This window comes from Bufo gargarizans, chromosome 2, assembly GCF_014858855.1.
Source record: "Bufo gargarizans isolate SCDJY-AF-19 chromosome 2, ASM1485885v1, whole genome shotgun sequence".
Lineage (NCBI taxonomy): Eukaryota > Metazoa > Chordata > Amphibia > Anura > Bufonidae > Bufo > Bufo gargarizans.
This window is the reverse complement of record NC_058081.1, coordinates 47755617-47779203: the sequence shown is the minus strand read 5'-3', so window position 1 is coordinate 47779203 and position 23587 is coordinate 47755617. Positions and strand designations below refer to the sequence as shown.

The following is a 23587-nucleotide window of genomic DNA, read 5'->3' as shown; positions in this document are numbered from 1 at the left end:
TGGGGACTGCAATTTGTGGTCTCCAATACATAGATAACATCCATGCGGTTTTCACAGATGGATGCAGCCCCAATCAACTTGAATTGGTTTGCTATCTGCCTGTACCACAAAAAAATTGTTAATTTTTTTTGCGGCTGTGTGCATGAGCCCTTAATCTGAAGTTTTGAACAAAGCGACTTTGGATGTAGTATCTGAAGCTCTGACCGAATTAGATCTGATGGCCGATTTGACTGAATCTGACCCAAAGATAATTTTGGGAAATACACTCATCTCTAGTTGGAGAGCCCGGTATGTCACCAGATCTCCAGAAAAAGGCTCTGCCCTGCACGATTCAGCACAGTGCAAAAAGAGAGCATCAGAGCATGAAATGCACTGATGCTCATATTAATGGGGCCGGAGGGGTGAAGATAGGGATATGTCCGGGTTCAGCTCTTAACCCGGACAACCCCTTTAAAGGGGTTTTCTGGTAAAAAATAATTTTTTAACAAGTTCCTGCACCATGGCCACTGAAACAAAAGATCCATATGTAATTGCTCCATGCTACAGCGGTCCTCCACTTTCTACGTCTTCTGGTTGGCTATGGTCACATGCATGGACTGACTTCAGCTGTGATATGGTCACAAGCAGCATGTCACCACTGCAGCCAATCATTGGCTGGAGCGTTGTATATGAACATGCCCATAACCTGCTGGATGTAAACAGTGCCGCGACCGGAAGACGAAGAAAGCGGAGGAACATTGTAGCATGGAGTAGTTAAGTATGGATCTTCTGTTTCAATGGTCATGCTGCAGGAGTTTTTAAAAAAATTATGTTTACCGGAATACCACTTTAACTGGTTTATACAATACTTGATTTATAGTACATATGTCAATCTTTATTATAACTTTAATGAAAAACTTGAGGAGGGTTGTTTGGGCTAGGAAAAAAGGTCAATTTTCCCCCCCCCAAAAAAAATCTGTCTAGTTTTTCATATAAAGCCCTATATATAATAGAAAGTATTCTGGTGCAAATGCTACGCTAATAAATTTGAGATGCTTGGCAAATATATTTTGTACAAAATTATTTGGGCCCATCTGCCAAACGTCAAGGTGATCTCAGTAAGTCGGGAACCTAACACTAAATACCACATTAACTGGTGCCATACTGGCCTCTGTTACATACAGGGAATGCAGGTTCCACATGCATGCTGAGCACACATTGTATTATGTCTCTTATGGTGCCAAACGGCCGCCATTATATATTCAGGAGATGCAGGCTCCACATGCATGCTGCACCCACACTATATAATACCTCTTTGGTGCCTGGCCTCCATTTTGTTCAGGGAATGCAGGTTCCACTAGCATGCTGAGCCCATTCTGTATTCCACCTTACCTGGTGCCAAATGGCCTCCAATACATACAGGGAGAGTAGGCTACAGCTTTATAGCTACACTAATTAAAATCAGCCTATGGGGCAGAAAGGTTAATCAGAAGTGCACGACCAGCAGAGTCAGCCACACCTCCAATACAAACTGCAAAAAAAATTGGGGGTCATTCAGCACATCCAGTGCACAGGTGCATGTTGCCATGGCTGAAAGCACAGAGGCAAAAATATATACAATGCAACAGCACTCTGCAAACCAAATAAAGTGCAATAATGCCAAAATAATAGAAAGTATTCTAGTGCAAATGCTACGCTATTACATTTGAGATGCTTGGAAAATATATTTTGTACAAAATTATTTGGGCCCGTCTGCCAAACGTCAAGGCGATCTTAGTAAGACGAGAACCTAACACTAAATACCACATTAACTGGTGCCATACTGGCCTCCGTTACATGCATGTTAAAATGAATGTAATAAAAAAACCTCCCAATCATTATATAGATTTAATTTACAATAAGACTTACAGATAGCAAGCACGTAAATACAAAGTAAACAAAATATAATTTAAATTTACAATGCTTATGTACAAAAAGTTAATAAATTAGACATTTAAATTTAAGGCCAAGGTCGCCATACAAGAGTTGAAGAAAGAACTGGGCTAGGGGCAACTGGGGGGAAAAGAGTCCTTTGAACAGACTTTCTACAGCTGTTGGCTTGGAGTATGGACTGGTTCGACTTGTGTGTGGAAGACTGTTGAACTTGGCCAAAAGTTTGGGCCTCTGTTGAAATGGTGGGTGAGGGGTAGTGAAGAAAGGGTTGACAATGGAGTCTTTCTGGATTCATGGTTAAGGCATGTTCAGGGATCCTGGAGATTTGAGGAGGACTTGGTATAAGTTGGCTTTGGTCAACGCAAAACGAGTCATCAGATGCCGATTCTTCCCACTCGTTGGGACTCCTCTCTTCTATGTGCTGACAAAGTTTTCCGACAACATAGTCTCTCTTCTTCTCACAGATAGTAGACCTGGAGCTTATGAAGTTGGTAGCTTGGCTCAGGCCTTCCTGAAATCCATTATTGAACCCAGACGTTGCCTTTTTGGCATCTTCTGGTCCTACAAGCAATTTCGTATAAAATAAATTTGTGAATATTACCTAAATTGGAATAAACTTTATTAAACTTATCAAGCATTGAATTATATATTATATATATACACTGCCTGTCCCCCAAAAAAAGTCACCACCTGAATTTAACTAAGCAAATAGTAATGAGCCTCCTATTGGATAATTACTGCATGGACGATTATCTTTCAGCTGGCAACAAGTTATTTAACCCTAACTGGTGCAATGAGTTGCTTATCATTTCTTAAACAACCATGTCGAAAAACACATCTCGTGGTCGTGGAAAAGATGTTAGTCTGTTTGAGAAGGGTCAAATCATTGGCATGCATCAAGCAGAGAAAACATCTAAGGAGATTGCAGAAACTACTAAAATTGGACTCTGGAGCAATAGAAGAAGATCATGTGGTCTGATGAGTCCAGATTTACCCTGTTCCAGGGTGATGGGCGCATCAGGGTAAGAAGAGAGGCAGATGAAGTGATGCACCCATCATGCCTAGTGCCTACTGTACAAGCCTGTGGGGGCAGTGCTATGATCTGGGGTTACAGCAGTTGGTCAGGTCTAGGTTCAGCAACAGTATATGCTCCAAGAATGAGGTCAGCGACTACCTGAACATACTGAATGACCAGGCTATTCCATCAATGGATTTGTTTTTCATTGATGGCACAAGCATATTCCAAGATGACAATGCCAGGATTCATCGGGCTCAAATTGTGAAAGAGTGGTTCATGGAGCATGAGACATCATTTTCACACATGGATTGGCCACCACAGAGTCCAGACCTTAACCCCATTGAGAATCCTTTTTTTCTTTTTTTGGACAGGCAGTGTATATATATATATATTACCCAGTTGCTTAAATAAAGGCACACTCAAGCATTTATGGCCTATACACAGGAAATGGCTAACTGGTTCCTACCTCTGGGAATGGCCCCTCAACCCCATTTGGATGTAGCAGTCATAGGTGGTCGGAACTGCAGAAACAGCTGTGCAGCCTGCGCTATGCTGTTTCCATAGATCCGATACAAGTGAATGGGAGTTATGGAAAACAGGGTAGAACAGTGAGCTATGCAGTTTCAACATCATATAAGTTATGGAAACAGCATAGCTGGATACGCTACTTGTTTCTGATCACCTCTGGTCACCACATCCAGGCAAGAGAAGGGTAAAAGGATCATGGAATGAGATGAGAATGCTCTATTAAGGCTCTGTTCACACTTGCATTAATGGGATCCAGTAGGGTTTCTGTCAATCTTTCCAATATTTTTTCAAGATAAGAACAGTGCAGTCTGTCAAAAATATTAGAACCCCTTGATTTGTCAGTAAGGTCCACCAGGATTTTACACCAATGGACTTAACATAACTGTCATGACTTTGGTGTCAATGGAATAGTAATGGAGGGGGGGTGGGGGGCGAAAAGGTAGCTGTTGCATTTTGGCCAATGGTCCTTCTGCCACATAAGAGAACACTGATAAAATAAATAGCACATGGCCTTGGGGAGACCCTGAAATAGATTTTGTATTGCATCATGTTAGTGTGAAAAGAGCCTACAGTGGAACAAATGAATAATAAAAGCAAATAAGCTGTGACGGTATAATCAGAAAATAACCTTGGATCTCTCTCACCTGAATTATGACACAGTTTTAAAAACTGCACAGTCTTTTTCAAAATGTCAGCTTTCTCTGTTTTAGGATTCTTTAATGACTAAAAGAACGATAAAAGAAAGTTTAAGAAATTGTTACAAAAAAAATAAATCACACAAATGGAGTTCTAAAATACATAAGATTACATTGAGGATATTGTCTATTTGTTGGTAAATTATGCTGCATATCCAAAATATAAAAATGTATTTAAAACTAAAAAAATATATAAAAAATAAATGTAAAAATGTAAATGTAAAAAAAACTGTAAAAAAATGTAAATAGTATAACTATATACTAAAAATGGTATTCTATCTTGAATTTATTTTCTAATAAATTTTGATGGAATCTCAAATTTTTCTATGCAGAACCAAGCAACATAGATGTGTGTACATTGTAAGATTAAAACTTAAGTATACATACTCTAGAAACTTCTGGAAAGTCATATATACTTGCTATCTTTCTGGACAGAACTCAAAAATTGTTAACTTTGGGGTTACTTAGCATGACTTAGTCATCAACTGCAGGCATCTATTCATGCTAGTAACACCTCACCCTTGAAAGACGTGAACTTGCTAATGTCACCAGGAAATTACTCTTAGCTGTCTCACCTCCAGAACTTTAAAGTCCTCACCACCAGTACATCTGCCTGTACTTTAAATGGTGGGAACCTGACCCTAAAGAACCTCAACAGAAATCTCTACAACCTTTCACAAACAGATATAACCTATGAAACATTAAATATGAAAAAAGCCCCAACCTCATCCTGTGTGGCGTCTAGAAGAAGCGTCCTGAGATTCTCTAAACTCTGGTTTATCCTGTCCCGTCTTCTCTTTTCTATGACGGGCTTCATCAGCTGTTGAGAGGATGTGGGATGAGTGAGTTTTGGGGATTTGTTTAGAATCATCGAAGTAAGTAGCTGACCTAGAACATTGCATTATACAGTACAGACAGTACAGAAGGAAATGACCATAGTCATGGTCAAAGAGTCAAAAAATGGGAGTAGAGTGAGTTGGAAAAAAATAGTAATCTTTTTGAAAAAGTCTTGAAGAGTAATAAACTGGGTCAAAGGCAAAAATCTATTAGACAAAGTAGAACTATAGTAGTTGAATGAAAGAGCAAAAACACAGCACATAGTGAGAGTAAAAATGTTTTTGGAAAAAGTCTCTCAAAATCATAAAAATTGTTTAAAAGGAGAGGATTAAATAATATAAAATATAAATATATTATAGTTGTGTTATTAGATGGTCAGTTACCTTTTTATCATCTTTCGAGAGGTATGTGTTTCTCATCTTGGTGTTGGTCTGTTCAGTCCAAGAGTGAAGACTGGTCTAAAGGGACAAGACACTTGCCTGCTATGTTAACCCACACACTCCTCCTGCAGTAGTACTTAGACCACTCCCTTGAGTTTTTGGATTCACCCCTCAGTCACTATTGTATTGCTTGTGAAGTCATGCTTAGTTCACACCCAGAGGCCCAAGCACTCATTGCCCGCCCATGTCCTTCCTTGCTCCTGCCACAGCACACTCCACATATAACATTATCATACCAATTACACCAATACACAAACGTGTTTGCAGGTGGTAAAAAGGAGTCATGGAAAAGAGGGTTATGCAGTGCGAATCAAGGATGTGTATGAGGACATCATGAGACCTAGGTAAATGTGTAATATGTATGGATCCAAGCTTGGGAGATCACATCCAATCTATCCACACACACTCATGGTGACCACACTGGTCAGTATACTAATCCAAAATACATATATCTACCTTAATGGTGATTATATGACTTAATCTTATATAGTTATAAAATCACTTAAGATTAGTCACTATGGCAGGAGTTGGTGGGAAACTGGTCAAGACGGCTCTAGGTGCAGACTGACACACTTGGCCTTTTGTCCTAGAACAGTCTTAACACAATTCACACCAACCTGAGAATTGCCCTTTGTTTGTCTTCCAAGGTCACAGTGCCAGGTTCCCACATTGACACAAGACCAGGAGAATTGCTATAGGGGGTGTAGAGGTATCAGTCGGGCCCTAAGGTCCCCCTGCCAGATAAGAAGACAACAGCATTAATTCATGGCACATAGCAGCTGATGGACTCCATTATAGATTTTGCATTATGGCCCAAATGTTTCAAGTTATCTCTCTGTTTCAGAATCCATCTTTCTGGGTGAAATGATCACAGAGAAATAGACAGACAATAGATAAAAGTAATAACACAGAAAACTCTCTAGACACTCACTGCCAAAAAAATAATAATCCTGCACCAAGGAGGAGTTGTTGGAATGAAGCTTTCTATGTGATGATATATGGAAGTGATTGTAATATTACAGCAAAAGGAGAAGTTTATTGAGAAAAACTGTACAATGAAATTTCCAATCATCTTGTCGGACCTAGCTGTTAGGAGTTATGGGGGGCAGTGGTTATGTGAGGGAATGCACACATGGAGAACATGCTCCGGACGGCCTAGACCAGTGATGGGCAAACTACAGCCCGGCGGACCTTTTTATCTGGCCCGCAGAGCTGTCCGGAGGCAGCAGGAGTGGAGATGAGCACTTCCATTGTGGAAGTGCTCATCTCCATATTCATCTGTATCGCCTTCGGAGAGGCCGGAGAGGCTTCTCCCTTGTCCGTTCCTCTGATAGGCTACAGGCCTAGTGCCTGTAGCCTATCAGAGGCCGGTGCAGGCGCGCCGCCTGAGCGGGACACAGGCCGGAAGAGGCCTGCATCGCATCCCTGACAGCAGCATAAGGTAAGTATATGTGTTTATTGTTTTTATTATTTATAGTATACTGTGGCAAGAAGGGGGGTGGGGGCCCTATATACTGGCACAATATGGATTGGTACTATGGAGAAGAGGGGAAGAACTATGGGGGCCACTATGGAGAAAAGGGGGAGAACTATGGGGGCCCTATATACTGCCAAAATATGGGGGCACTATGGAGAAGAGGGGGAAGCACTATGGGGGCCACTATGGAGAAGAGGGGAAGCACTATGGGGGCCCTATATACTGGCACATTATGGGGGACACTATGGGGGCCCTATATACTGGCACAGTATCTATTTTGCGAATTGCAACAACAAAGATAACTCCAGACTTTGATGCCTTAGGGTACTTTCACACTAGCGTTTTTCTTTTCCGGCATAGAGTTCCGTCACAGGGGCTCTATACCGGAAAAGAACTGATCAGTTTTATCCCCATGCATTCTGAATGGAGAGTAATCCGTTCAGTTTGCATCAGGATGTCTTCAGTTCAGTCGTTTTGACTGATCAGGCAAAAGAGAAAACCGTAGCATGCTACGGTTTTCTCTCCGGCGAAAAAAACTGAAGACATGCTATTTCCCATAGGAATGTATTAGCGCCGGATCCGGCATTCAGAATACCGGAATGCCGGATCCGTCGTTCCGGCATGCGCATGCGCAGATCGGTAAAAATGAGAAAAATGTACAAGACGGATCCGTCGGTCCGCATGACAAGCGGAGAGACGGATCCGTCCTTGCAATGCATTTGTGAGACGGATCCGCATCCGGATCCGTCTCACAAATGCTTTCAGTCAGCAGCAGATCGGCGGATCCGGCGGCCAGTTCCGACGACGGAACTGCCCGCCGGATCACACTGCCGCAAGTGTGAAAGTAGCCTTAGCAAAAAAGGGAGACCAACAACACTGTTCCCACTAAAATTGAAGGTGAGTTATACATACTATGTTATGAAAGAAATGCATTGCATAAAAGTTTTGTACAATAACTCTTTTTATGCTTTTCTAGCTTGAATTAAACTAAACCTTTAATGTTACGAAATTTAAATTTAATTTATATTAATTCACGAAAAAACACCCCATCCATCTACTCTTGGTCCGGTCCCTGGGTCCAATATATAAGCCCATTGTGGCCCACGAGTCAAAAAGTTTGCCCAGTACAGGCCCTAAAAATTTGGCATTCACCTGACAGAAAAGAACTTGTGATGATGTGGCTGTGGGGACATTAGGAGGTCACTGGATACAAATTTTATTGTAGGCCAGTACAGGCCCCAAAAATTAGGCAGTCACCTGACAGAAAAGAACAAGTGATGATGTGGGTAGAGGTACATTAGGCGGTCACTGGATACAAATTTTACTGTCGGCCAGTACAGGCCCCAAAAATAAGGCATTCACCTGACATAAAAGGTCTTTTATGCTGCTGTATATACATAAGAGAAGGACCATTCTTTGTTCTGGGTGGTGGTGGATATATGTGGGCTGGCATGAGGAAATTCAATTACACGTGGTCGTCACAGGTGTTGAATTCCTACGAGATCCATGAGGTAGTCCACACTGCCGTGAGCTTGGCGAGTGCGCTTATCTGTCACTATCCCCCCTGCTGCGCTGAACGTCCTTTTGGACAGGACACTCGACGAGCGGGAAGCCAAGAGTTCCATGGTAAATTGTGCCAGCTCTGGCCACAGGTCAAGCATGCACACCCAATAGTCCAGGTGTTCCTCGCTTCTCAGATCGTCCACATCGGCTGTTAACCCGATGTAGTGGGACATCTGTCGGTCTAGGCGTTCCCTGAGGCTGGATACGGAGGGCAGCTGTCGATGGGTTGGCTGAAAGAATCATCTCATATTTGAAGTGACCAACACATCTTCAAACCACCCTCTTCTTGCAGGCGTGGTAGGATTGGTACTAGCAACTGTTTCACTGTGGGTGGAAATTCCTCTGCCAGCACCCCAACAGAAGAATGTAGCATCTCTCGCAGCAAGGCCTGGAAATGCTGCATTCTGCCAGCCCTCTGTGATGCTTATTACATGTCCACCATTTTGTGTTTGTACCAAGGGTCTAAGTATGTTGCCACCCAGTACTGGTCCTTGCCCTTTATGCTTTTTATACGGGGGTCCCTCTTCAAACACTGAAGCAGGAAGGCCCCCATTTGCACTAAATTGGAAGTGGTGGAGAGCCCTGAGTCCTGCTCAGGGTATATCACAGGCCTTAATCAATATTTTGTAGAAACAGAGATATAAATCCCCTTAATCAGTATTTTGTGGAAGCAGGTATATCACAGCCCTCAATCAGTATTTTGTGGAAGCAGGTATATTAATCCCCTTAATCAGTATTTTGTGGAAGCAGGTATATTGCAGACCTCAATCAATATTTTGTGGAAGCAGGTATATCAAACCCCTTTAATCAGTATTGTGTGTAAGCAGGTATATCGCAAGCCTCAATCAATATTTGGTGGAAACAGGTACATAAATCCCCTTAATCAGGATTTTGCGGAAGCAGGTATATTGCAGCCCTCAATCAATATTGTGTGGAAGCAGGTATCTCGCAGGCCTCAATCAATATTTGGTAGAAACAGGTATATCGAACCCCTTAATCAGTATTTTGTGGAAGCAGGTATATCGCAGCCCTCAATCAGTATTTTGTGGAAGCAGGTATATCGCAGCCCTCAATCAGTATTTTGCGGAAGCAGGTATCTCGAACATTGAAAATGCATAAAACATAGGAACCCCAAGTATATGTAGAGGACCCTAGAGTAGAAAGATGGATCTGAAAGTTTTCTATTTTTAACTCTATTTTAACTTTAGGTACAGATGACTCCATTTTTATAGCTCAGCCCATAACCCAACAGATATTAAGTAGCATAAAGAAGCGATTTTGAAAAAAACGCATGGAAACCGCATCAAAACCGCATGGCTTTTGATGCACTTTTTAGAGAGGAAGAACCAGCAGAGTTAGATGTATAATCTGTATGGAAAGTTTTTAATTATATTATTGGTTTTATTAGTTTTAAATGAACAAACTATCAGTATGTAATTATGGAGTAATGGCATATATAAAACAATGTATTTGAAATCAAGAGTAGAATGTGTTATAGGTTCGAATGCAAATCCTAGAAAAGGTTGCATTCTAAAGCCGGAGAAGATCCATGACGGGACTTGAGAATGTATCCGCTGACTATAAAAGGAAGTACTTTAAGGGGGACTGGTAGCTACTGAGGAAGGGGCGATCAAATGCCCCGAAACGTGTCTACAGGACCCCGAACCTCTAAAGATTGGAGACTGAAAGATATTGCCGAATCCTCACAGCATTTTGTTCAATACTGCGGAAAGGGTAAATGAGAAAGAAACCTTGAAAGACCACAGTCTACAGCAAAGATCGGACTGCACGTGTCAAACATTTACCAACATGGGAAGTGAACACTACGATCGCTCGAGTATAATTGGCTGTTATATAAAAAAGAAAGAACCAGCAGAGCAATTTTGTAGCGATTTGGTGAGGAAACATATACGATAATATTATCTTCGAACCACTTTCGAACATTTACCGGTAGGATATTTATCAAAACTGCTGTGTTATTAACCCAGTGGGACACCGCTGGTTTGAATATATAGCGGGATGCCGCTACATCTTGCCGGTGTGGGACAGGAAATAATCAACGTTGCCTTTAATCATTTTTGTACTGGATTTTTCGGGACATTATGAACACTGTCGGCATTATTTCTTTCTGGGAGTAATTTGTGACAGAGAGCTATACGAAAATCGTAGCCAATACGTTCCCTGCGAAGATCTAATAGTTTTTATTTCGGATTTGAATATTTATGCGAATATCTATTTATTGATCGATCTATAGTACTTTTGCATTTGTATTTTATTTGTTATATATGCCATCTAGTTTTAAGTACTGGTATACTATCCAGCCTATAGACCACCATTCATCTATATTCTATGCTACGTACTGTTGAATATTTATAGTGATTTTAATATGTGGGTTATATCCTTTTTATTGTTGTTTTTAAGGTTGTTTCAAAGATTAATAAACTTCTGTATGGTTCCAAGAGAGTGCCCAGTTCATCTATTTCATTTTTCAGGTATCTCGCAGGCCTCAATCAATATTTAGTAGAAGCAGGTATAAATATCAATCCCGTTAATCAGTATTTTGTGAAAGCAGGTATATTGCAGACCTCAATCAGTATTTTGTGTAAACAGGGATATCAAACTCCTTAATCAGTATTTTGTGGAAGCAGGTATATCGGACCCCTCAATCAATATTTGGTGGAAGCAGGTATATCGGACCCCTCAATCAATATTTGGTGGAAGCAGGTATATCGGACCCCTCAATCAATATTTGGTGGAAGCAGGTATATTGAACTACTAGGCTGAGTTCACACTTCCGTTATTTGATCAGTTATTGTGAGCCCAAACCAGGTGCAGGTCAAAAACATAGGACATTTTCCCATTATACCTTATCGCTGTGTAGGCTTCACTACTGGTTGTGGCTCACAATAACTGATGGAAATAACTGACTAAATAACTAAAGTGTGAACTCAGCCTTAATCAGTGTATTTAGTGGAAGCAGGTATATCACACCCCTGTTATATCACACCACAGGTGTATCGCAGCCCCCAATCAGTATTTTGTGGAAGCAGGTATATTACACCCCTTAATCAGTTGTTCCAATAGCGTTTGTCACTCGGTATCGCAGCAGAACCGCACACAACTGCTGCACAATACAATTGCACTATAATATACTTTCTATGTTAGAAAGTATATTATAAGTATATCACACCCCTCAGTAAGTCACACCTATCGATAGCACACCTATACTAGTCCTGAAAAGGACTTTTATACCCCTATTAGCTAGCGTTTGGTGTTCCTAACAGTCTGTCCCTAATCCACAAAGCAACCTCTCCCTACACTGGCAAAACAGATAATGTAAAATGGCTGCCAGATCGGGTTCTGTGATAGGGTGGGGGTATGTCCATGTGCTGAAACGTCTTAAGTGGCTGTCCTTTCCCACCTGATGGATGTTTCATGGGTCAAAGTTCGGCGCAATGCAAAAGAATATGGCGCCGGCAGATATCGCTATCTATATTGTATTTGTTTTATTTATATTGCATGTTTTATTATCATAGGTAGTCAATTGCACAAAAAAAAAAAAAAAAAAAATAATAATAATTTTTTATGTGTGTTATTATCAATAAACTATGAGGTTCCTGTATTAAGAGAGTGCCCAGTATCTGTTTTACATTTTTCTTTATTGTACCAAAGGAAGGGTGAGTCCTTTTTACTGAGAGCACCTCTCCAGTTGTTAGCACCAATCCAGTGCGCCACTTCTTTTCACTTAAGATATCGCTATACGTTCGCATGTTCGGCGAATCGCTGTGAAAGTTCGCTGCGAAACGACAGCTGGGCCAACCGCAAGGCCATCTCTAGTAGTGAGGAGCAGGTGAGTTCTCAGAGGGAGCAGAGGGACAGGGTAGAAGGGTCATCATCCCATGTGTCTCTTATCTCCTCCCTGCTGAGTGTGTCCCAGTGTCCTTCCTCACACCCCTGACCATGTCCTTCTGGATTTAAAAACACCATAATCTAAACTGGGTGTTGACATGTGGAGAAAAGTGTTGTTGCAGGGTGTTGAAGGAGGGCGGACATTAAATAACCTTCATTTTAAGGCGTATGTCTGTAGCTGTCCCTGACACGTTTTGAGGATCTTCCAATTCTGAAGTCCTAATAATAATCTCCTAAGATCCTGGAAATCCAGAAGCTGAGAACCCCTTCCAGATCTACTAGTTGTCACAGCTGATGGGTCGTTACAATTGTATCCAGCACACACAGTCCTCTGTCAGCTAAGCGACCAGCTCTCCAGACTGATACACTGTAACCGCAACAGGACAGGAGGGAGATGTGTGAAGTATTAGGTTCTGCTGTGAGAAGTAATAGGTTTAGGTTCAGCCTCTGGATGGAATCAAGAATATACCCATTCGCTGACAGCAAGAAGAGATCTTGAGTCTACACACAGAGTACCAAAGATACAGGGTCATACAGCACCACATACCTCTTACATCCAGTGATGTCTCATCTGATGTAGATATTCTCTTTCCTCATCTTCTCCATTCAGACCAGACCGCCATGATGGTTTCTTTCAGCCATCTCTTGTCTTTGCAAAGTTCGACAAATAGACATCTTAGTTTCCTACTTTTCCATCCTCCTCCCACCTTCTCAACATCCCATCCTGCCACCTCTAATACTGTGCCCGCTGTGTTCCCCAATACTATACTGCAGAAACAGATAATCCCCCGGATAATACTAGTACCACACAGATAGTGCCCCCTTCAATAATTATTGGCACACAGTGCCCCAAAAAGTAAATGCACCCAGCAAATAGTGTCCCTGAAACTTATAGCCGTAACATAGTCCCCCACAGTAATAGCGCTCCCCAAAGTCCCACCAATAGAAATAATTCTCTACCACATAGTAATAGTGCCCCCAACCGTAATAATGTCCCCACTGTGTCCCAGAAGTAATTATGCCCCCGTAGTGCCTATACTAGTAATGTTCCCAGTAGTCCTCCAGTAGTAAAAATACATCCTCTTGGAAACGCGCTCTGATATCTTTAAAATTCAATACACTAAACCAGCGATCAGCAACCTACGGCATGCCAGCTGCTGTTAAACTACAACTCCCAGTATGCTCCATTCACGTCTATGTGAGTTCTAAAGAGCAGCTGAGTGAGTGCGTATTCTGGGAACTGTAGCTTCACAACAGCTGGAGCGCTGAAGATTTCAGATCCCTGCACTAAACCAAATGTCACCAAGCTGCTGTGGAACTACAACTCCCAGCATGCACATTTGCTGATCTAGATAGATAGATGTGCTATGTATGTGGGGGAGCGGTGTCCCCTCTGAACTCCTGCCCATCTACTTGGTGCTTTTAATCAGAGTATCTCATAGTTGGGTCCTACTTTGCCCTGAAACTTGTAGGCCTAAAGCCCAGGAGGCCTGTGTTAGTGTAGGTCCCGTCTGATAGAAGCCACCTTGTCGCTAGTAGATGGGCCCGACACATTCTTGATCAAAAATATGCGTGAATAGCTTCTACTTTTCATATAGTTTCGCATTTCTGGAATTAAGAATAAAACACACAAAAAAAAAATGGAACCTGACCCCGACGTGATTTGAACACGCAACCTTCTGATCTGGAGTCAGACGCGCTACCGTTGCGCCACGAGGTCAGTTGCTGGTGCAGCTTCCAACCCTATTGGACACTACTGTCTTGTTTACCAAAATGCTGATCACTTGCCCTGCAGACCATCTCATTTGGGTAATATTTTCTGTCCGTATCTTTATTAGATTCCATCTACACGCTGTTATTGCACTTTGGTGCTTTTAAGATGTTTTTGTCTTGAGCATCCTGTCTGGTCCCAAGTCCCACATAATTCTCTGCCAGAGTGCACTTAGTAGTAATAGTGCCCCTACAGTTCCCCCAAGGGTAATACTGTCCCCACTGTGCCCCAGAAGTAATTATGCCCCCATAGTGCTCATACTATTAATCATGTTCTCCATAGTTCCCGAGTATTAATAAAGCCCAACATAATACCCCCCCCAGTAGTAATACTTCTCCTTATAATGTGTGTAGTACAAAAAATGCCCTGTTGTATGCCAGTACACGAAAATACCTCATCTTAGTGCCCCCAATAGAGCCAATGTCCCAAGAGTGCCCCCATAATGTGTGCCAGTATAAAATACCCCTTTATCGTGCCCCCAGTAGGAGCCCCCATAGTGCTCCTCTCCCCCTTCTCCATAGTGTCCCCCATAATGTGGCAGTATAAAATACACCATCTTAGTGCCCCCAGCACATGCCTCTATAGTGCTCCTCTACCCCTTCCCCATAGTAACCCCCCTAAATATGCTAGTATAAAATGCCCCTTTTTAGTGCCCCCAGCAGATGCCTCTTTAGCGCTCCTCTCCACCCTTCCCCATAGTGCCCCCCAGGGGCGTAGCTATAGGGGGTGCAGAGGTAGCAGTCGCTACCGGGTCCAGGAGCCTAAGGGGGCCCAAAGACCCTTGTGCCACATAAGAAGATACCAGTATTATAGAATGTGTGCAAGTATAAAATGCCTCTATATAGTGGGACTTCTGATGGCTTGTTCTCAAAAATGACCACAATTCTTGTTGCCACTCGATAGAGGTCAGATTTGTGAAGTACACAACTAATAGTTGTCCTGTGGACAGATTATTCCACCTGAGCTGTGGATCTCTGCAGCTCCTCGAGGGTGACTATGGACCTCTTCTTGGCTGCTTCTCTAATTAGTGCTCTCCTTGTCTGGGCAATCAGTTTAGGTGGACGGCCATGTCTTGGTAGGTTTTCACTTGTGCCATACTCCTTCCATTTTCGGACGATGGATTCATCAGAGCTCCGTGAGATGTTCAGAGCTTGGGATATTTTTTTATAACCTAACCCTGCTTTACACTTCTCCACAACTTTTATCCCTGATCTGTCTGGTGTGTTCCTTGGTTTTTTGATGATGCTGGTTGATCACTAATGTTCACTACCAAACCTCTGAGGCCTTCACAGAACAGCTGTAGTTATACTGAGAATACAGTACCCACAGGTGGACTGTATGTACTAATTAGGTGGTTTATCACAGAAAATCCCAATATATACATTTAAGTTTGTGGGTGCAACGTGAAGAAATGTGTCAAAGTTCAAGGGGTATGAATACTTTTTCAAGGCTCTGTACCTCCATGTGGCTGTCAGGATGTGATGCAGGCATCCTCCGGCCTGTGTCCTGCTCTGTATGCTGCGCGGCTCAGTCAGTGCGATGACGATGACGTCATTGCGTCACCTGCGCCGGCCTCTGATAGGCTACAGACACTAGGCCTGAAGCCTATCAGAAGGAATGGGGCAGGGAGACCTCGCTCCCGTGCCCCACCGCGGCATTCAACTGTATCGCCATCCTGACAACGGCAATACAGTCGAATATAGATATATGAGGGCTTCCACAATGGAAGTGCTTATTTCCCTCAGCCCTGCCACCGCCCCCAGTAATCTCCAGGGATGTGCCGCCTGAGGCGACTGCCTCACCTGGCCTAATGTGCAGTGCGGCCCTGGACAAGTCATCATAATCATCATGTATGATTCTGCTGAGCTGCGGTATCTCAGCCTATCATGTCAGATACTGTCTACTAAACTGTGGTATCTAAGCCTTTCATGTGTGATACTGTCTGCTGAGCTGTGTATCTAATCCTATCCTGTGTGATACTGTCTGCTGAGCTGGGTATCTAATCCTATCCTGTGTGATACTGTCTGCTGAGCTGTGTATCTAATCCTATCCTGTGTGATACTGTCTGCTGAGCCGTGTATCTAATCCTATCCTGTGTAACACTGACTGCTGAGCTGTGTATCTAATCCTATCCTGTGTGATACTGCCTACTGAGCTGTGTATCTAATCCTATCCTGTGTGATGCTGTCTGCTGAGCTGTGTATCCAATCCTATCCTGTGTGATACTGTCTGCTGAGCTGTGTATCTAAGCCTTTCATGTGTGATACTGTCTGCTAAGCTGTGTATCTAATCCGATCATGTCTAATACTGTCTGCTGAGCTGCTGTATCCAATCCTATCCTGTGTGATACTGTCTGCTGAGCCGTGTATCTAATTCTATGTGATACTGTCTGCTGAGCCGTGTATCTAATCCTATCCTGTGTGATACAGTCTGCTGAGCCGTGTATCTAATCCTATCCTGTGTGATACTGTCTGCTGAGCTGCTGTATCCAATCCCATCCTGTGTGATACAGTCTGCTGAGCCGTGTATCTAATCCTATCCTGTGTGATACTGCCTGCTGAGCTGTGTATCTAATCCTATCCTGGTGATACTGACTGCTGAGCTGTGTATCTAATCCATCATGTTGTGATACTGTCTGCTGAGCTCTGTATCTAATCCTGTCCTGTGTCATACTGTCTGCTGAGCCGTGTATCTAATCCTATCCTGTGTGATACTGTCTGGCTGAGCCGTGTATCAATCCTATCCTGTGTGACTACTGTACTGCTGAGCCGTGTATCTAATTCCTATCCTGTGTGATACTGCCTGCTGAGCGGTGTATCTAATCCTATCCTGTGTGATACTGTCTGCTGAGCCGTGTATCTAATCCTATCCTGTGTGATACTGTCTGCTGAGCCGGTGTATCTAATCCTATCCTGTGTGATACTGTCCTGCTGAGCTGTGTATCTAATCCTATCCTGTGTGATACTGCCTGCTGAGCTGTGTATCTAATCCTATCCTGTGTGATACTGTCTGCTGAGCCTGTGTATCTAATCCTATCCTGTGTGATACTGTCTGCTGAGCCGTGTATCTAATCCTATCCTGTGTGATACTGCTGCTGAGCTGTGTATCTAATCCTATCCTGTGTGATACTGCCTGCTGAGCTGTGTATCTAATCCTATCCTGTGTGATACTGTCTGCTGAGCCGTGTATCTAATCCTATCCTGTGTGATACTGTCTGCTGAGCTGTGTATCTAATCCTATCCTGTGTGATACTGTCTGCTGAGCTGTGTATCTAATCCTATCCTGTGTGATACTGTCTGCTGAGCTGTGTATCTAATCCTATCCTGTGTGATACTGTCTGCTGAGCTGTGTATCTAATCCTATCCTGTGTGATACTGTCTGCTGAGCTGTGTATCTAATCCTATCCTGTGTGATACTGTCTGCTGAGCTGTGTATCTAATCCTATCCTGTGTGATACTGTCTGCTGAGCTGTGTATCTAATCCTATCCTGTGTGATACTGCCTGCTGAGCTGTGTATCTAATCCTATCCTGTGTGATACTGTCTGCTGAGCTGTGTATCTAATCCTATCCTGTGTGATACTAGTCTGCTGAGCTGTGTATCTAATCCTATCCTGTGTGATACTGCCTGCTGAGCTGTGTATCTAATCCTACCCTGTGTGATACTGTCTGCTGAGCTGTGTATCTAATCCTATCCTGTGTGATACAGTCTGCTGAGCTGTGTATCTAATCCTATCCTGTGTGATACTGTCTGCTGAGCTGTGTATCTAATCCTATCCTGTGTGATACTGTCCTGCTGAGCTGTGTATCTAATCCTATCCTGTGTGATACTGTCTGCTGAGCTGTGTATCTAATCCTATCCTGTGTGATACTGTCTGCTGAGCTGTGTATCTAATCCTATCCTGTGTGATACTGTCTGCTGAGCTGTGTATCTAATCCTATCCTGTGTGATACTGTCTGCTGAGCCTGTGTATCTAATCCTATCCTGTGTGATACTGTCTGCTGAGCTGTGTATCTAATCCTATCCTGTGTGATACCGTCTGCTGAGCTGTGTATCTAATCCTATCCTGTGTGATACTGTCTGCTGAGCTGTGTATCTAATCCTATCCTGTGTGATACTGTCTGCTGAGCTGTGTATCTAATCCTATCCTGTGTGATACTGCCTGCTGAGCTGTGTATCTAATCCTATCCTGTGTGATACTGTCTGCTGAGCTGTGTATCTAATCCTATCCTGTGTGATACTGTCTGCTGAGCCGTGTATCTAATCCTATCCTGTGTGATACTGCCTGCTGAGCTGTGTATCTAATCCTATCCTGTGTGATACTGCCTGCTGAGCTGTGTATCTAATCCTATCCTGTGTGATACTGTCTGCTGAGCTGTGTATCTAATCCTATCCTGTGTGATACTGTCTGCTGAGCTGTGTATCTAATCCTATCCTGTGTGATACTGTCTGCTGAGCCGTGTATCTAATCCTATCCTGTGTGATACTGTCTGCTGAGCCGTGTATCTAATCCTATCCTGTGTGATACTGTCTGCTGAGCCGTGTATCTAATCCTATCCTGTGTGATACTGTCTGCTGAGCCGTGTATCTAATCCTATCCTGTGTGATACTGTCTGCTGAGCCGTGTATCTAATCCTATCCTGTGTGATACTGTCTGCTGAGCTGTGTATCTAATCCTATCCTGTGTGATACTGTCTGCTGAGCTGTGTATCTAATCCTATCCTGTGTGATACTGTCTGCTGAGCTGTGTATCTAATCCTATCCTGTGTGATACTGTCTGCTGAGCTGTGTATCTAATCCTATCCTGTGTGATACTGTCTGCTGAGCTGTGTATCTAATCCTATCCTGTGTGATACTGTCTGCTGAGCTGTGTATCTAATCCTATCCTGTGTGATACTGTCTGCTGAGCTGTGTATCTAATCCTATCCTGTGTGATACTGTCTGCTGAGCTGTGTATCTAATCCTATCCTGTGTGATACTGTCTGCTGAGCTGTGTATCTAATCCTATCCTGTGTGATACTGTCTGCTGAGCCTGTGTATCTAATCCTATCCTGTGTGATACTGTCTGCTGAGCTGTGTATCTAATCCTATCCTGTGTGATACTGTCTGCTGAGCTGTGTATCTAATCCTATCCTGTGTGATACTGTCTGCTGAGCTGTGTATCTAATCCTATCCTGTGTGATACTGTCTGCTGAGCTGTGTATCTAATCCTATCCTGTGTGATACTGTCTGCTGAGCTGTGTATCTAATCCTATCCTGTGTGATACTGTCTGCTGAGCTGTGTATCTAATCCTATCCTGTGTGATACTGTCTGCTGAGCTGTGTATCTAATCCTATCCTGTGTGATACTGTCTGCTGAGCTGTGTATCTAATCCTATCCTGTGTGATACTGTCTGCTGAGCCGTGTATCTAATCCTATCCTGTGTGATACTGTCTGCTGAGCTGTGTATCTAATCCTATCCTGTGTGATACTGTCTGCTGAGCTGTGTATCTAATCCTATCCTGTGTGATACTGTCTGCTGAGCTGTGTATCTAATCCTATCCTGTGTGATACTGTCTGCTGAGCCTGTGTATCTAATCCTATCCTGTGTGATACTGTCTGCTGAGCCGTGTATCTAATCCTATCCTGTGTGATACTGTCTGCTGAGCCGTGTATCTAATCCTATCCTGTGTGATACTGTCTGCTGAGGCCGTGTATCTAATCCTATCCTGTGTGATACTGTCTGCTGAGCCGTGTATCTAATCCTATCCTGTGTGATACTGTCTGCTGAGCCGTGTATCTAATCCTATCCTGTGTGATACTGTCTGCTGAGCCGTGTATCTAATCCTATCCTGTGTGATACTGTCTGCTGAGCTGTGTATCTAATCCTATCCTGTGTGATACTGTCTGCTGAGCTGTGTATCTAATCCTATCCTGTGTGATACTGTCTGCTGAGCTGTGTATCTAATCCTATCCTGTGTGATACTGTCTGCTGAGCTGTGTATCTAATCCTACCCTGTGTGATACTGTCTGCTGAGCTGTGTATCTAATCCTATCCTGTGTGATACTGTCTGCTGAGCTGTGTATCTAATCCTATCCTGTGTGATACTGTCTGCTGAGCTGTGTATCTAATCCTATCCTGTGTGATACTGTCTGCTGAGCTGTGTATCTAATCCTATCCTGTGTGATACTGTCTGCTGAGCTGTGTATCTAATCCTATCCTGTGTGATACTGTCTGCTGAGCCGTGTATCTAATCCTATCCTGTGTGATACTGTCTGCTGAGCTGTGTATCTAATCCTATCCTGTGTGATACTGTCTGCTGAGCTTGTATCTAATCTATCCTGTGTGATACTGTCTGCTGAGCTGTGTATCTAATCCTATCCTGTGTGATACTGTCTGCTGAGCTGTGTATCTAATCCTATCCTGTGTGATACTGTCTGCTGAGCTGTGTATCTAATTCCTATCCTGTGTGATACTGTCTGCTGAGCTGTGTATCTAATCCTATCCTGTGTGATACTGTCCTGCTGAGCTGTGTATCTAATCCTATCCTGTGTGATACTGTCTGCTGAGCTGTGTATCTAATCCTATCCTGTGTGATACTGTCTGCTGAGCTGTGTATCTAATCCTATCCTGTGTGATACTGTCTGCTGAGCTGTGTATCTAATCCTATCCTGTGTGATACTGTCTGCTGAGCTGTGTATCTAATCCTATCCTGTGTGATACTGTCTGCTGAGCTGTGTATCTAATCCTATCCTGTGTGATACTGTCTGCTGAGCTGTGTATCTAATCCTATCCTGTGTGATACTGTCTGCTGAGCTGTGTATCTAATCCTATCCTGTGTGATACTGTCTGCTGAGCTGTGTATCTAATCCTATCCTGTGTGATACTGTCTGCTGAGCTGTGTATCTAATCCTACTCCTGTGTGATACTGTCTGCTGAGCTGTGTATCTAATCCTATCCTGTGTGATACTGTCTGCTGAGCCGTGTATCTAATCCTATCCTGTGTGATACTGTCCTGCTGAGCTGTGTATCTAATCCTATCCTGTGTGATACTGTCTGCTGAGCTGTGTATCTAATCCTATCCTGTGTGATACTGTCTGCTGAGCTGTGTATCTAATCCTATCCTGTGTGATACTGTCTGCTGAGCTGTGTATCTAATCCTATCCTGTGTGATACTGTCTGCTGAGCTGTGTATCTAATCCTATCCTGTGTGATACTGTCTGCTGAGCCGTGTATCTAATCCTATCCTGTGTGATACTGTCTGCTGAGCCGTGTATCTAATCCTATCCTGTGTGATACTGTCTGCTGAGCCGTGTATCTAATCCTATCCTGTGTGATACTGTCTGCTGAGCCGTGTATCTAATCCTATCCTGTGTGATACTGTCTGCTGAGCTGTGTATCTAATCCTATCCTGTGTGATACTGTCTGCTGAGCCGTGTATCTAATCCTATCCTGTGTGATACTGTCTGCTGAGCTGTGTATCTAATCCTATCCTGTGTGATACTGTCTGCTGAGCTGTGTATCTAATCCTATCCCTGTGTGATACTGTCTGCTGAGCTGTGTATCTAATCCTATCCTGTGTGATACTGTCTGCTGAGCTGTGTATCTAATCCTATCCTGTGTGATACTGTCTGCTGAGCTGTGTATCTAATCCTATCCTGTGTGATACTGTCCTGCTGAGCTGTGTATCTAATCCTATCCTGTGTGATACTGTCTGCTGAGCTGTGTATCTAATCCTATCCTGTGTGATACTGTCTGCTGAGCTGTGTATACTATCCTACCTGTGTGACCTGAGCTGATGTTATCTAATCCTATCCTGGGTGATACTGACTGATGAGCTGTGTATCTAATCCGATCCTGTGTATACGTGCTGATGAGCTGTGTAGCTAATCCTAATCCTGTGTGATACTGTCCTGGCTGAGCTGTGTACTCTAATCCTAATCCTGTGGTGATACTGTCCCTGCGGAAGCCTGTGTATACTAATCCTATCCTGTTGTGATAACCTGTCTGCTGAGCCGTGTAATCTAATCCTATCCTGTGTGATACTGTCTGCTGAGGCCGTGGATCTAATCCTATCCTGTGTGATACTGTCCTGCTGAGCCGTGGATCTAATCCTAATCCTGTGTGATACTTGGTACTGTCTGGCTGAGCCGTGTATCCTAATCCTATCCTGTGGTGATACTGTCTGCTGAGCCGTGTATCTAATCCTAGTCCTGTGTGATACTGTCTGCTGAGCTGTGTATCTAATCCTATCCTGTGTGATACTGTCTGCTGAGCCTGTGTATCTAATCCTATCCTGTGTGATACTGTCTGCTGAGCGTGTATCTAATCCTATCCTGTGTGATACTGTCTGCTGAGCTGTGTATCTAATCCTATCCTGTGTGATACTGTCTGCTGAGCCTGTGTATCTAATCCTATCCTGTGTGATACTGTCTGCTGAGCCGTGTATCTAATCCTATCCTGTGTGATACTGTCTGCTGAGCTGTGTATCTAATCCTATCCTGTGTGATACTGTCTGCTGAGCTGTGTATCTAATCCTATCCCTGTGTGATACTGTCTGCTGAGCTGTGTATCTAATCCTATCCCTGTGTGATACTGTCTGCTGAGCTGTGTATCTAATCCTATCCCTGTGTGATACTGTCTGCTGAGCTGTGTATCTACTCCTATCCTGTGTGATACTGTCTGCTGAGCTGTGTATCTAATCCTATCCTGTGTGATACTGTCTGCTGAGCTGTGTATCTAATCCTATCCCTGTGTGATACTGTCTGCTGAGCCGTGTATCTAATCCTATCCTGTGTGATACTGCATGCTGAGCTGTGTATCTAATCCTACCCTGTGTGATACTGTCTGCTGAGCTGTGTATCTAATTCTATCCTGTGTGATACTGTCTGCAGAGCTGTGTATCTAATCCTATCCTGTGTGATACTGTCCTGCTGAGCTGTGTATCTAATCCTACCCTGTGTGATACTGTCTGCTGAGCTGTGTATCTAATCCTATCCTGTGTGATACTGCATGCTGAGCTGTGTATCTAATCCTACCCTGTGTGATACTGTCTGCTGAGCTGTGTATCTAATTCTATCCTGTGTGATACTGTCTGCAGAGCTGTGTATCTAATCCTATCCTGTGTGATACTGTCTGCTGAGCTGTGTATCTAATCCTATCCTGTGTGATACTGTCTGCTGAGCTGTGTATCTAATCCAATCCTGTGTGATACTGTTTGCTGAGCTGTGTATCTAATCCTACCATGTGTGATACTGTCTGCTGATCTGTGTATCTAATCCTATCATGTGTGATACGGTCTCCTAAACTACAGTATCTAAGCCTATCATGTATATTCCTGTCTGTTGGAGTGCTGTATCTAAGTCTTTCATGTGTGATACTGACTGCTGAGCTGTGTATCTCAGGATATCAAGTCACATGCTGTCTACTGAACTGCAGTATCTAAGCCTTCATGTGTGA

General features: G+C 43.2%; 1 protein-coding gene and 1 non-coding gene across 2 annotated transcripts; both read right to left on the bottom strand.

The window, feature by feature from the left end:
• Window positions 1-1978: 1978 nt before the first annotated feature.
• On the bottom strand, window positions 1979-6826 carry LOC122926452 (transcription factor HES-2-like; the record flags this gene model as incomplete). Its single annotated transcript, XM_044277829.1, has 5 exons — window positions 1979-2472; window positions 4102-4180; window positions 4877-4972; window positions 5373-5420; window positions 6812-6826. Coding segments are annotated over 5 exons (732 nt in total), but the record flags the coding sequence as incomplete, so codon positions are not given.
• Window positions 6827-14026: 7200 nt separating this feature from the next.
• TRNAW-CCA lies at window positions 14027-14098 on the bottom strand. The gene has a single exon. It is a non-coding gene; the product is annotated as a tRNA-Trp (tRNA).
• Window positions 14099-23587: the final 9489 nt, after the last annotated feature.